Here is a 14,503-nt window from a genome sequence, read left to right on the forward strand (position 1 = left end):
GAGACGGCAGATGGGGTTAGGGCAGAGGGCTGATGCATCTGACAGCAAACGGCCGGGTTGTTGAGTGGAAGCTGCGAGCGTCAGGAAGCTACTTTTCCCCTGAGAACCAACTAACCACTGAAGAAAGTTGAAAATGAGCCCTTTGAGAAACGCTATTAAAAGTAGTAAAAAATTGCAATTGTGCAGATGATGTGCTGCTGTGTGCTTATTCGGATGCTAATGAGTTTGACATTAGGGAACTCAGAGGGTTTACAGCTACTCCCTTATGTGATTCAGTTCTTTATTGGCAATCTTTGAGAAAATAAATGGAAAATGTATTGCTAATAAATACATAACACGATAGGGTATTAGACAAAAAGCCATTACTTTCAGGATTTAGAAAGAGCTTTGCTCACCAGTGTGACTGTTTTCCAGAATCTTTTGTTTTACGTTTGAGTATGGCAAACAAAGGGGATAGGCAGGTGGAAAGCTTCAGAACTCTTTTTGAACTGAGGATGAAGTAGAATAAGCCAAACACATTTGTAGAGAGAGCGCTTTTTTTTTTTTCAGTTGCAATCAAACACAAACTAAGAATTCTCAAGGCCCTGTGCTACCTTTCAATTCTTGCATCCTGTACAGTAACCTACCCTATCACTCAGTTTTATCCGTTTTTCCCCAGGAACTACGGTTGCTGACTTGAGTTGAAGAAGCATCTGCTTAATGTCCGGTCAAAGCTTACAAGCAGTAATACAGAAACCTATGGTTAAAAAGCCGGCACTTCAGTCTCCTGCAAAGGGTGAAACACAGGACGAGAAGAATCTGCAGGGAGGTTGGTGGCTTGTGTTTGAAAATATCAGAACCCCTATACATACAGATTGTAAATGTGCTTTGATATATGTGGTGTTTGTATCAACAGCCCCTCTCTAGTATGCTGAGTGTACTACACTGAATTTTCAAGTTTTCTCTCAAGGGCCAAATGGCCTGAAGACAGATTCTGTACCCATCCCTGGGACCAAGTATAGGTGATGCAGCTCTGTGTATTATGTCTGAATGCAAAGTAAACCAAGAGCCAACTGTTTCCATGGAAAGCAGGCTAAAACATTGGCAAAAAGCACGAGTAGCATTTTATGACAGTCTCATTAAAGAGAGCCCTAAATAACAAAGGGATGAATTCTGAATCTGTTTTTTGTGACTTCTTGAGTATAGCACATTCCAAATCTTATCTGAACTGTTTCTTTTGATGATTAAAAGTAAGAATAACAGTGATAATAACTGAGAGCCCTTTTATCCAATTTCACTATGAAATTGAAGACATAATATATTTAGTTTGGTGATAAAGACAAACATGAACTTGGCTTACCTTAAAAAATGTAAAAATCTTATTCCCATTGATGTGTAATATAAAATTTTTTGTTCTTTTTAGAGTTAAATCAAATTATAGGTAAAAGTGTCAATGCATTGTCTATTGTTCACATCAGTGTTTATTAACGCTCTTCGATTTATTTGTCCTACCTGGTATGCTTTCCTTCTTTTATTTTTTACCTTAATAGAATGAATTTCAGGATTTCTCATTGAAGTGGACAAAGACATTTAGTCACTCCGACGGAGCGGGACAAACTGAGTTGGCACACAAGTCACCTGCAGAAAGAGAGAGGTAGGGCAACATTTTTATTAAAAAGTATAATAGGGGCCACCTAGTGGCATAGTGGTTAGGTCTGTGCTGTTCGGCTTTGGCAGCCAGGGGTTTGTGGGTTTGGATCTCGGGCATGGACCAAACGCTGCTCATCAAACCACACTGTGGTGGCCACATCCCACATACAAAATAGAGGAAGATTGGCACAGATGTTAGCTCAGGGACAATCTTCCTCACCAAAAAAAAAAGTTGAATATATTGAAAGGAAATGAATCCAATCAAAGCATTTATGTAAAGGCTCTCCTCCACAACAGTGCTTTATCTCTGCATTTGCTTTGAAAGAAATTTATTGTTAGTGCTGAATTTAGAATTGTGATTTTTGTCAGAAGCATTGTCACTTTAATATTTAAAAATATTAAACAAGTGAAGTCCTCTGAGCCTACAAACCCTTTTGCATATTGATTGGCACGTGTTATTTGTTCACACACATTTGCCCTTAAAGAAAGGTTCAGCATTAAAATAGTTTTAAAAATCCAATTTGAATTCATTTGTATTAGAAATCAGTTTACTTAAGGATTAAGAGTAAATTAGTGAGATGTTTTAAAAGCATGTTTTTTAAAGCACTGTAGATGACTTCTAGAGTTAATTCCTACAAATACTGAAAAGTAAGGAATTAGATTGTCCTTGGGAAAAATCTACTTAAATAATTTATCCCTACATGAATGAGCTTGTTTTCTAACATTAACATATTTTGCAACACATGCATCTCAAAATACCAGCAAGCAAAAATTTTTACGGCCCTTTTAGGGTGTTCCTTACATGAATTATCCTTAAACAGGTCGTATTAAAAGAAATTTTTCAAAAAGTTTCCTAAAACATGAAGCTGATGATTGCCCCCTTGTCTCCCAAAGCTGTGACTCAGAGGCCATGGTCTGGCGACTAATAGAAATCCTTGGCACATGTTGGCTACCTAAGGGAATAATAGAACTATTTGCTGGAATCGTTTGGCAAAAGGACACAAACATGTGGCTTTGGTTTGTATTCAGCATTACCAGTTGTGCAAAGTTACAGGATGAAGTCTACACCAGCAGTGACAACTCAGAAATAAGCAGCGAGAATCCAAACAGATCAGTGTCCTTCCAAAGCTCCCCAAGCTTGCCTCAGGTCTAAGATTTCTTTTATTGCGGTGCATTTCCAAGTGACTCTAGAAAATTCCCTTTGAAAATCACTTCATCTATGGGGGATGTGCATGCAGTTGGACCTCAGGAAGACCTTTTTCTAAAGAACTGTGCTTAATCTGAAAGCAGACCGGATCTGCTTCTTCCTTTGGTTGTGGTGTTTCTTGGGAGTGGGAGCCATTAGAGGAGACAAGGAGAGTTATCCTAAATTTAAAGGGGAGACATCATTGAATTCTCCAGCTTTCTATACTGAATCAAAGACAGTACAATAAAAGACAGATAGCAACAGAGAGTTGAAATCAGGGATAGTGTGCCCTAAATAAAGGATTCTGAAAATGTTTATTTTATTTTGGATAAAGGATTCAGAAAAAGTTAAGAAAATTATTAGTATGTCCTCACAGGTGACTTAAAAACCTCTGTTTAAAAAAACCTTTGTTTTTTTAAAGTTTATTTTCTGAATCACTCTTCCTGAGTAATTGATAAATGTATGAAAAGAAAACAAGAAAAACAAAAAGAAGGTAAGAACAGAGAAAAAACATACTTGAACATTCTGTCTTAGTATTCTTCTCAAGAAGTCAACTATTCTTTTAATGTCACAGCTTATTTTCCCCATCTTTTCCCTGTGTAACAGGGAAACATCTTTTGCTGCTATTTTGGGCTGATCCAAAGCTATGTTTAAAACAAAATGATGCCAGAATCATCAACAGAAAGGGCACTCAGTGCAGGGTTCTTTGTTCTTCAATCTGGCTAAATTTCCTCCAGAGGTACTGGCATCATCTAGTTGTTTCATTTTCTGGGTTTAGCCTTTTCCAACTTCCTGAGTTTCCCTTTGTCATTTTTTTAAATTGACTTTTGGAAAGGAAACATCCATGGAGGATAAAGGCTCCTCATAGAGAGGACCCCAGGACCTCTTCTCAGCAGCCACAGGGCTTCCTCTCACCATGGCCATGAGTCCCTAGGATTGAAATGACATTGTGCAAGAGTAATGTGACACAACTTTCAAACCTGAGTTGCCAGTTCAAAAATCTCAGGAGAGGAACACAATGAAATCTCGCTAAAAGTGGAAATTCTTGTTGAATGTATACGAAGGACTTCTCAAATTAAAGGAGCTACCTGCATGAGATTATATATAACTAGATAGTGTTAAGATTAATTGTGTAAGGATTTTGAGAAAGTGTCTACAAAACCTATGGTCACCAAGGCTTTTTCTATTAACTCAAGACTATTTATAAACATATATTGAGGATGTCAGTGTCTAGAGTTCTCATGAAAGGAGAAATCAAACAAACATTACTAAGAGATTTGTTTTATCAAATTCTTAAGAAGCGGCTAAATATTGACTTGGAGGGTTTTTGTTTTGTTTTGGCTTTGTTTTTGTTTTTACCACTAGGTTAAAATAGAATTTTGAGTGAAAAATAAAATCAAAGGGAATGAAATCTCACATACCAGTAATTGGCTTGCATGAATGAAAGCAAAATTGAGTTTATGAATCCTGTGTCCTGCTCCTTGAACTTCTCCCTCCAACAAACTAGCAATTCCAGGACTCCCTCTTGAGCCCAAAGGCAGGCACCAGACCTGTGCATCAGGGTGATGTGGCTGAGAGATATGCTGAGCGCTCCTGATGGAAGCGCCAGTGAGAAAAGATGGGCAAGTACAAGTTACTAGGAAATCACTGTGTGTACCTGTGCATGGGTGTGTAAGTACATAAAGATGTTAAATGAGAGCTGCCCAAGTTCAACTAAGTAGTTAAATTTATTTTATGGTCATTTTTCTTCTTCATTGCCTATCTTCTTATTTCCATTGTTTGTTCTTACATGTCCTTCCTCCAAGTTTTGCTTCCTTGCCTTCTTAATTTTATAAATGTCTTTTCCTCTTGCCATTTCTCCTTATATTGACTCCTGTCCCCAGAGAACTGGAGAATGAAGTCTTCTTAAAGTTTTCTTCATGGCTTTATTATGAATTAGATACCAAGTAAGAACCATTTTTCCCCCTTTCTATATGAATGCCATACATAATATGTCCATACTCATAGGTTAAATGAACTTTTCTTGAAGTAGTTTTAGATCATGAAAAATAAGAGTGGCAAAGCCTACTTTTAATATTCCTATCTCTATGAGAAGTAGATTGTCAAAGCCAGGAGGAACTCCTTATAGGAATCTCTGAAAGTATCTTCTCTTGTTCCTTTCCATAACAACAGAATGAAGCAGATAAAGGCCCTGAGAAACTGGGAGAAGGACAGCTTTTTAAAAATTCAAATCTCTGTTTTGAGAAAAGAAATGACACATTAAGTTTTACAAGATTAATTGCAAATTTTTCAATAGTGTTTGGGACTTAGGCAATAAAGATGATCAAGTCTCCTTTTCTGATAGAGAAAACCAATGTTCCCAGCGAGAAGCATGGTTTTCAAGATTGCAGCACAAGTTATTTAGGTCAGTGTCCTGAATCAAACCCTAATCTCTCCTATAACTCTGGGAGGATGTGAAAGGATGATAATCCCACTCTCCCCTCCCAGGTCTCCCACGCACTGGGGTAGAAATCTCTTTCCGCCTTTAATCAACCATTCACTGAACGAGGTGCCCACTGAATATGAGGTTTGATTTTACAAAAATTGTCTACCCATTGGCAATTTATTAAAGTCTGTGAGAATAATCCAAATGAAGAATACTTGGAAATTTCTACTCCCATATACAAGGTTTTAAAGAACAAAACTTATTTTCAAATTAAGATCTATGAGGAGGGTAAATGTTAAAACCTTCCACCCCTAACAAGAAAAGCATATGTGCTTCAGGTTTCTGGTGTTCTTATTTCCCAAGAAGCTATCAGACGTGAGTAGATAGTGAACTTAGTAACTTTTAGTGTTCTTCAGGTGTGCAGGAGGGAAAGAAGGTGAAATAATGGGTTTTATATTATGGCCTTGGTCCATTTCAGTCCTACACTTTGGCCCACAAGTTAAATTTGAAAACCTAGTTTTATGAATGAATTACTAGTTTTTAAAATGTTTATAGAGGACATAGATGCTACACCAACAAGAGGACAATAGCCCCACAAAATGCAATTAGGAAGCCAATATTCTAAGCACAATCTAGCAGAGGTCCGTGAATATTCATGCATTCCTTCCAATGACTGTAATGGGGAGGTGGCTGCATGGTGTGGTGACAGAACAGTCAGGTCCGAGGATAGCTGAACTGCAAAGTAGAATTAGTCTTAAAGCTGCTATAAAGGAGGTTAGCTTTAAGTAGCTTTCTGAAACTTTTGTAAGTGCCTGCTGGCACTGTTTGCAGTCTGAGTTACAGTTTAGTAAAGAAACTCATGGAGTTCAACCTGCACTTGCTTTTTGGGGGAATTGTTCGGAGTGGTCGGGGAGAGCTAATAACACCTGTTTGGCAGGCTACGTTAAACTCGTGTGGAGTCGATGCTCACCCACAGGAGTAGCTTCCTCAGAAATAGTTGCTGGTTTTCATCACTTTAACCCTCATGCTACTGATCTCTCTTAATCAAGTGATTCATTTAGCACATGGAGGGGAGTTTGCATGAGTTAGGCCACTTTATATGCAACAGAGGTGCTCATGGAGGAGGAGGATTTCACAATGCAGTGCTCACCATCCTGAGTAAACCAAGCCATTTTAATCCTAGGCAGTGTCACATCCATCATAAATTCATGTGGTTTTAAAAGAAGGAAAATCTACAGGAAAAAAATGATCACCTCTGTTTTACTGTTGTTTTCTCTTATTATGTAGTTTTAAAATATTCATAACAATGGGCCATTTTATTCAGATAAAGCAACTGCTGCTCAGTAAAAGCAGTGAACACTTTTTGTTTGCTAATTTAAAAAGCAGTTCAATGATTGGTGTGGTGTTTATTATGAAATGATGACAAAAGAGTACTGGTGGTTTTAATAGTTTTAGCTTACGAGGGCTGTCGTTAATTTTGTCCATAGTGTTGCAGGTGAAAAAATGCACAATGGATAAATAGTCTATATTGGTTTAACTGAACATAATATATAGTGTGTTCTGGAGTTGTTTGTCTCAATAGACTATAGTAATCAAAAGTAATGAACCTATTATGTGCAGGACCTTGGAGAGCGTCGAATGGCAGTAAAAGTGTGGCACATAAAAGGTTTATTAAAGGAAATTAAAGTCCATCATTGCCACACCTGCTCCCCTATTATAAGTCTATGGCAGGTCAGTGCCTTCAATCACAACTCAGCCTCGGAGAGCAGAGATGCGTCTCCCATTACCATTGCAGTCACACCACAACCACGCGAGTGTCAGGATTTAAGGATGGCAGCCACGGAGAGCACCTTCTGCCTGCTTCTGATTTTCAACTAGCAAAACAACTTCTCTCTATTTAAGAATTCCTTCTGATAATGTGAAAAAGTGGATTAACGTAAGAGATGATTAGAGGATTCTAGTGAAATGGATGAGTGTAGTCAGGTCAGACTCTATCTCCATGTGGACAAAAACAAGCTTTTAAAGACTTTGCATAGCTTTGATAATTTATTTGATTATGTTTAAAATAGTCAGTATTGGCATTTTAGGGAATTTGCTACTGACACATACAACACTCAAATTTCACCTTCCTTATAGATTTGGATGATTATAACCAATATTTATTATGGAACTCTGGGAGTAAATGTATGTCATTGTTGGTGATCAGCATTTCCAATGGGACTTTGAAGTGGTGGCATCTCAGAGGTTTGCCTTCATGTTGCTTTTTTATATACAGGGAATTATCTTTTCTGACTTAGAAAAAGTCTAGAAATGCAAAGGAATAAGGCTTTAGTAAATTAGTCTGAAACCTTTTGGTTTGGTGTTTGAGGTTTTGTCTCCTTCACAATGGCTGTTAACCAGACAATCCTTTTTTCTATCTTTGTAATGCCAGAAGTATTTGGATCACTAGGAAACACTTATGGACTAGGACATCTGCCCTCTTGTCACTGTTCCCTCTGGTTCCAGCATCTATAGAAGTATTTCTAAAACTTGGGGAATGTGAGGGCAGTCCCAGCTCTCTCCCTGTAGACTCAGAATGTTGTACAAGAGCATCAAGGCTACTGTCTTTTTCATAATGACCTTCAGAACTTTTAAAGATATGTTTTCATATTTTGGTCAATGTCAAAGGAATGACCTCAGGACTTTGTGTTCATGTTACAGATGGATGCAGACGCTGAAGATAAAACGCTGTGTACCCGCTCTAAAGGAACCAAAGGTGAGTTAGCAAGCAGATTCCACGACACCGTGCCCACCACACCATGAAATATGGGAGCTCCAATGCTTAGTCCCTAATGTGTAGTAGGAATGATTACAACTTCCTCAGGGCTTCATTTTTAAATCACGCTAGGACACTGGATCATGGCATTGAAAGGCAAAATATTATGAACCAGAAGTTAAAGGACTCAGAAAAATCTGAATGATACATGATGCTAATTTTTACAAAATGCAGTCATGAGTGGATTTGAACATCATGCAAGACAACATAAGGGTCAGCAAGGGAAGAATGCTTCATGGAGACCTTCAGATTATTGAAGTGACCTTTAATGGCCAAGGGAAAAGACTGAATTGTTAGTGTATTGCCAAAGCAGGTTTTGGTTTTTATGTTATCTGGTTTAGTGGCTCCCAGTCTAAACTTAGTTCAAGTAAAATGATGATGTTTGTTTTTTGACTGTCCCTGCTGGGAATTTCCAGCAGCTCTGCAAAGTAATGTTTGAAAGGTTTAACTTGCCGGTTATCCCTCTCTTTTTGTAACCAACAGATGGTAATGTAATATTGAAATATAAACAGGCCCTTGATGATCTAAACATCTGGAAAACAGGATTGACTGGCAATAATACCCCTTAAGGAAAATAACTTTTATTATAATTAGCTATATTTTTGTGACCCTTAATTCTAAATGGAAAACTGTAGGTTCACCATGGCCTCTGAAAACACTCTGGGTAGCTGTTCCCTACCCAATTCTTCTCACAGTTGGGCAGCCATCATGCAATCTTTTGGAAGAGTTTTGAGATTTACACTTGAAAGAGGCTAATCAAATGGAATTCTCTCGTTAGCTATGTTTATATATGTAGTCAAGGTAAATAATTCCTGTTTGAGTAAAGTCCAGAATCCTCAGATTTTTAATAGATTCCAAGATGATTTTTTCAGTTAAAATGTAACCATAGTTATCATTAGCCATGACAACCAAAATGCAGAATAATGTGGTATAAGATATGGAACGTTTTTCTACCCAAACAGAAGTTTTACACTCGATAGTTTTCCAGTTTTAGTTTAAGGTACTTTTAAAGTATTCACATCATATATCCTAATATTTAGAATGAAGTATTTCTAAATATTAGATTTTTATGCCCCAAACTTCTCAATAGAATACAAGTTTAAGAAAAACAATTTATGTCATAATTTAGGATAAGCTCACATCTGCCATAAATATCAGCATTTGAAAGACTCTATTTGGGTTGTTTGAATCTCCTGTTTTGACTTCTAAAAGCACACTACTCTATCATACTTTTGAAATGTGGGTCCTTTAATTTGCAATTCTTTTTGGACTTCGAATTCTTTTGGCACATACATATACATCCTTAAATAGATCCAAAATGTTCTTCGAGAAATGAAACAACTGTTTCTCGTGTAGCATGAGTAATCTTAAAACCACCTGTTGTTTCTCTCAAGATGCTGCTTATCCTCATGTAGGCAGGTATTTATAAACATGAACTTCTTTAGTTCCCATCATTTCAGTCAGAAAAATCAAAGCATTTTTTTCTATAAGTTTCTTGTTTTTAAAAAGATGTTGATATTAACATGACTGCAGCTTATCCTCCTCTTTCTAGACATAGGAAATTTATGGAACAAAATCTTGGGACATATTCATTAGTAAAACATTGCCAGTTTTACTTAAACACTTGTTTAATGTCAATGAAAATGTAAACAGGACTTTTTTGAAAACATTCCTATAAGCAATAAAATTGATTTAAAAAATAACTCAAGTCCTTGGTGCTCCTGTAATTTTTCAATGAATCCCTGAGGGCGGGTATTTGGAAAGTCCACTCCATGACTGCAAGGTCCCAGGGTCGCCAAAGACACTAAACCCAGAATCATCTGTTCTGGGCAATATTCATCTTTCCTCTTGTCTCCAAAGAACCAGAACCAGACAAGATCAATCCACCCAGTGGGAAATAAGGCAGGGTCTGTGCTCACCTTTATTGGTCATTATCTCTAGGTGAGTGAAAAGTTTCTGTTATACAGCTTTCAAAATTATAAACTGATTTTCCTTTTGTTTCTTTTTGTCAACAGTGCCAATGGATTCTCTAATTCAGGAGCTCAGGTAAGATTTTCCCGACATTACTTTTTCTAATATTGATTGGCATTAATTATTAGAATGTTTTGTACTTTTGAAGACTCAGAATCCCTGTTTTAGCACAAGGAATAAGCCAAAAGGCTTATTTCACATAGCCTCTGTCTATTCACCAAAGAAGCAGAGAAAGGGAAAAACTACTGAGAATTGATTGAAAACAATTCAAGCTACTATTTTGATAACAAAACACAACAAACTTTTGCCATAATGTGAGTAATTTCCCGCTTTTCTCTGCAGAGTGTGTGCTGCCTCTGTGTACACACCTTGCATGTGGTTTGCTTTTACATTGATGATAAGTGAAGAACTGAGTCTTCATCTGTGAACCTGATCAAGAGATAATCCAAGTCCTAAATTCTCCACTTTTTTTTAATTGTTAGATAATTCTATCTGGTAAGCACATGATTTTTTTTTTTTTTTTTGAGGAAGATTAGCCCTGAGCTAACTGCTGCCAATCTTCCTCTTTTTGCTGAGGAAGACCGGCCCTGAGCTAACATCTGTGCCCATCTTCCTCTACTTTACATGTGGGCCGCCTACCACAGCATGGTGTGCCAAGCGGTGCCATGTCTGCACCCAGGGTCCGAACCGGTGAGCCCCGGGCCACTGAGAAGGGGAACATGCGCACTTAACTGCTGCGCCACCAGCCAGCCCTGCACATGATTATTTTTAATGTAAACATTTGAAGATAATGTGACTGACAGGTTTTTGGGTGTATCTACGCATTTTCACTTTAGACACTGTGTGTGCACCTCAGGCAATATTTTGAAAATTCCACCTTAATAGGTTTTACAGAATAAACCTTAATTAGATTTTCTTTCAGAGTCTTTGTGAGGTGTAGTTAAAAAGAAAGGTACATATTTAAAAAGAAACACATGCTGAAGACATATTTTCTGTACTGGTGATATTTTTTAGCAAAATTGTGTCAGGAACAAGATGAGTCCCTTGTCTTTCCTCTAGGTTTGCTCTTACACACCCAGAAAGTCCCAAACCCACTATACCCCAGCTTTCTGAAAACAATGGTCTGATATGTGTTCCTCAGGGAAATGGTTGAAAACTAGAGGTTATATAACTGCATGTGGTACACCTGAAAATTTGTAATGTATGCATTAACAATTTACGTAGCTACTTTTCCAGGCAACTGTGCTCTGCGATTTCTTGAAGCAAGAGCTATCTTAGATACTTCTGCGTTGCTTAGGATTCCTTCTGTCAGTTTGGGTTCATCTCTTTAGTGGAACACCTATCTATCCAAACTGAGTACAAGCTTTCATGCTGATGCTCTTCTCTGTGGAAACTTGTTGGTAGGGAATCCATGGCCCTGATTTCATCACTGGCAATTTTACATTTTAAACTACTTTCCTAAGAGCAGAACAAATAGTGCACCCATACATTGGGACAGGAGTAGATGACTGAATTGTCTGGGTCACTTAAATTCTTGCTTTTTAAATCTGCTCTCATTTAAACTTCCCATCTGTTTAGAGACTTTATGTCTCCTGTAGAATGATCAAAAGAAGTTTAAAATGAGCGAAGGCTCCGAGTGCGTGAGCTGTTTGCCACACCAGGGGGAGGTTTCCTAGTGGTCCACTGCAGAAACAGAAACAGGCGCCTGCAAACTTGTGGTCGCCTCACCTGCTGAAGTGACTTTTCAATCAGAGTCGTTTTTGGAAGTCGAACTATGCATGGGGGAAAAAGGCCTTTGAGTGATGTGTCTTGAAAAATAACTTAAAAAGAAAAGAGAATTTTAGTGTGTGCTTTGGCCTAAGGAGAGATGTATAATTCATAGAGAAAGAGGAAGGAAGTAGCAAAGAGAAGTGACTTTTTGAGGAAAAAATGTCTAATATAACCTTTCTGAAGAAATAGAAATTACCATTTAAACACTTGATTAGCATTAATAATGATAATAAAACTAATATTTATTGAGGTCTTATTGTGTGCTAGACACTCTTGAGCGTTCTCTTTACCCTGTCTCATTTGATCTTCACAAGAACCTTATAAGGTAGAAACTATGATATTTCCAATTTTCAGATAAAGAAAGTGAAAATAGTTTATGTGAATAGCCCAAGATAACACAACTAGTAAGTAATGCAGACTTCTGACTTAGAGGGCAACTTCTCAAATGCCAGGCTGTGCTTTCTCTCCTACACAATGAATATTAACTGTCCAGAATAGAAATCAAACAGAAATGACTTGTGTTCAAGTCCTCAGCAGCTGGATTTTTAAAATTCTATAATTTAACCTTTATGGTTTGTTTTTCAAAGTCTAATTTTCTGAAATTCACACAAAGAATATATTTTAATTAAAAATAATAATGTTTCCTATTCTACTAACTGTCTAAAAATTATTTTTTGTCAGATATTCAGTTTTACCTCATTTGTCATTAGATCAACTCAGAAAGCTGGTGATAACTGCTCAGAAAATTCATAAACAAAACTAATTCATCCATTTTCTTTAGTAAAAACCAGTTTGTAAAAATTACTGATTATTGTTAACGTTATAATTACTTGTTTTCAACAGAACAATCAAGCTGAGGCTGAATAGGTCCCAAGTTGTTTCTTAAATGGTTTAAGTTGACCCAGCTATAGACCCTAACTATCGTTCTATATCAATCTTGAAAAAAAGTTCTGATTTATATGGGATGTTATATTTTTAGTGTCTTTTTAATTTTTACAGCTTTATCCATTTTCTGCAATTGCTCCCCCAGTTTATTCCAGAGACTTGTTGTGCTCCAGAATCCAGAATTTGTTGCATGCCTGAACTCTCAGTATCTTAGGAAAAGTATCATGTTTTCCCTGGTGTAAAAGTTATGGCTATTTTGTAGAGAACATTGGCAACTTTATTTAGCTCTTCTTTTTAGAATGCAATGGACATGTTATTGCTTCTAAAGCTACTACTTACAAAAATAGTAATACAAATGAAGCTAATTTAAATATATTGTATATTGTTCATGACACTAATAAAAATTGATACTGACATTCTCATCTTCTTATTGTACTCTATGTCAGCTACTATCATCACCATTAAAAAAGCAATTTATAACCACAGGCTCACCTTTAATCTTATACCTTATTAGCATTTCCAGTCTTTCCTCCAACACAATTCAGGTTACAGGTGGTGTTGAGAAGGCTCTCTTGCATCTTTCTAAATCATGACCATTGTATTTTCTCTGCTGTTTTCTTTTATTACTGTTATCCTTAATCCGATCTTCATACAATTGCATCTACTAATATTGGTAATTGTCTCATGCATTGGTGAAGTGTTTTACATCAGTCCATCCCCCTTTTTCATGTTTTAAGTATTTAATAACATCTTCTATATCCATGTTAGCAATATGTCTTTCTAAATATTATAGTCAAACCTATAAATTAGAATCCAAAAATTTGACAACTTAAAACCCATTTTCCTATAAGCTACTTTGAGGGGGAAGTGAGACTGATAACTAAAGAAGGTGATGATAAGGATTTAATTTAGAAGAGAAAGGTCCATCTAGGGACGCCCGAGGCATCACTGTCCGTTTGCCCACTCTCCTCCGTCTTTCTCACCCACACCTCTGTGTACTAGGTAGGCTGGTGTTGAACATGCAACTTTGAGCCATGAGGCAACTTAATCATCCCAGAGAGATTATTTTGTTTACTGTTCTGTACTTACTAGGGTAAGAAAGTGTCTTCAAATATATTAGGGATGCTTCCAACAAGAATAAAAATTTAAAAAGGATTTATTGTTTAACAAGAAAATTCTGTTAACTATAATGCTATCATATATGTATGTGCTTACATAGCACTTTATAGCATTTAGCATTGAACCTGCTATTGAGTGGGCCTTCAGTAGGTGTCTATTGAGTGAATTGTTGAAATAAAACATAGTGTCTAATTGGATCCATACAAGAAGCCTATAAGGTAGTCAAGACAAATGACGTTTTCCACACTTAACTCATGAGCCAAGTTCAAGGAAGTTAAGTGCTTTATATCTGGTCTTTGACTAATAAGTGACTGAACCAGAGGTAGCACTTAGGTCCCGTCTGTGGTCCAGTGCAGACCCCATGCCTCCCCATACTCATGGTAGTCACTGTGTTGTCTTCCATAAATGCAGGCCCCAGCATTCCTTTTTTTTCTTTAAATAGACTTTACTTTTTAGAGCAGTTTTAGGTTCACAGCAAAACTGAGCAGAAGGTACAAAGATTTTCCATATACCCACCGCCCCCTACACACACAGCTCCCCCATTAGCAACATCCCCACACCGGAGTGGTTCGTTTGTTACAATTGAACCTACATTGACATAACAGCATTCCATTTTGTCATCCACATTTTGGGAAAACATTAATTTAAACTTTATTTATAAACTAATAAATCAAGTTGAAATATATCGGAGCTACAAATTAAC

At 37.0% G+C, this 14,503-nt stretch overlaps 1 protein-coding gene across 4 annotated transcripts in view; it reads left to right on the forward strand.

Moving 5' to 3' along the window:
* The first annotated feature begins 771 nt into the window (after positions 1–771).
* Positions 772–14,503, forward strand: part of ST18 (ST18 C2H2C-type zinc finger transcription factor) — a 98,205-nt gene continuing 84,473 nt past the window's right edge. For all 4 annotated transcript variants that reach the window (XM_023648623.2, XM_023648625.2, XM_023648624.2 and 1 more), the window contains exons 1-4: positions 772–808; positions 1,530–1,633; positions 7,941–7,995; positions 10,071–10,101. In XM_023648623.2, coding sequence (XP_023504391.2) covers positions 7,941–7,995; positions 10,071–10,101 — 86 coding nt within the window. In that variant the 5' untranslated portion in view covers positions 772–808; positions 1,530–1,633. The remainder of the gene's footprint in view (positions 809–1,529; positions 1,634–7,940; positions 7,996–10,070; positions 10,102–14,503) is intronic.

This window comes from Equus caballus, chromosome 9 (genome assembly GCF_041296265.1).
Source record: "Equus caballus isolate H_3958 breed thoroughbred chromosome 9, TB-T2T, whole genome shotgun sequence".
Classification (NCBI taxonomy): Eukaryota; Metazoa; Chordata; class Mammalia; order Perissodactyla; family Equidae; genus Equus; species Equus caballus.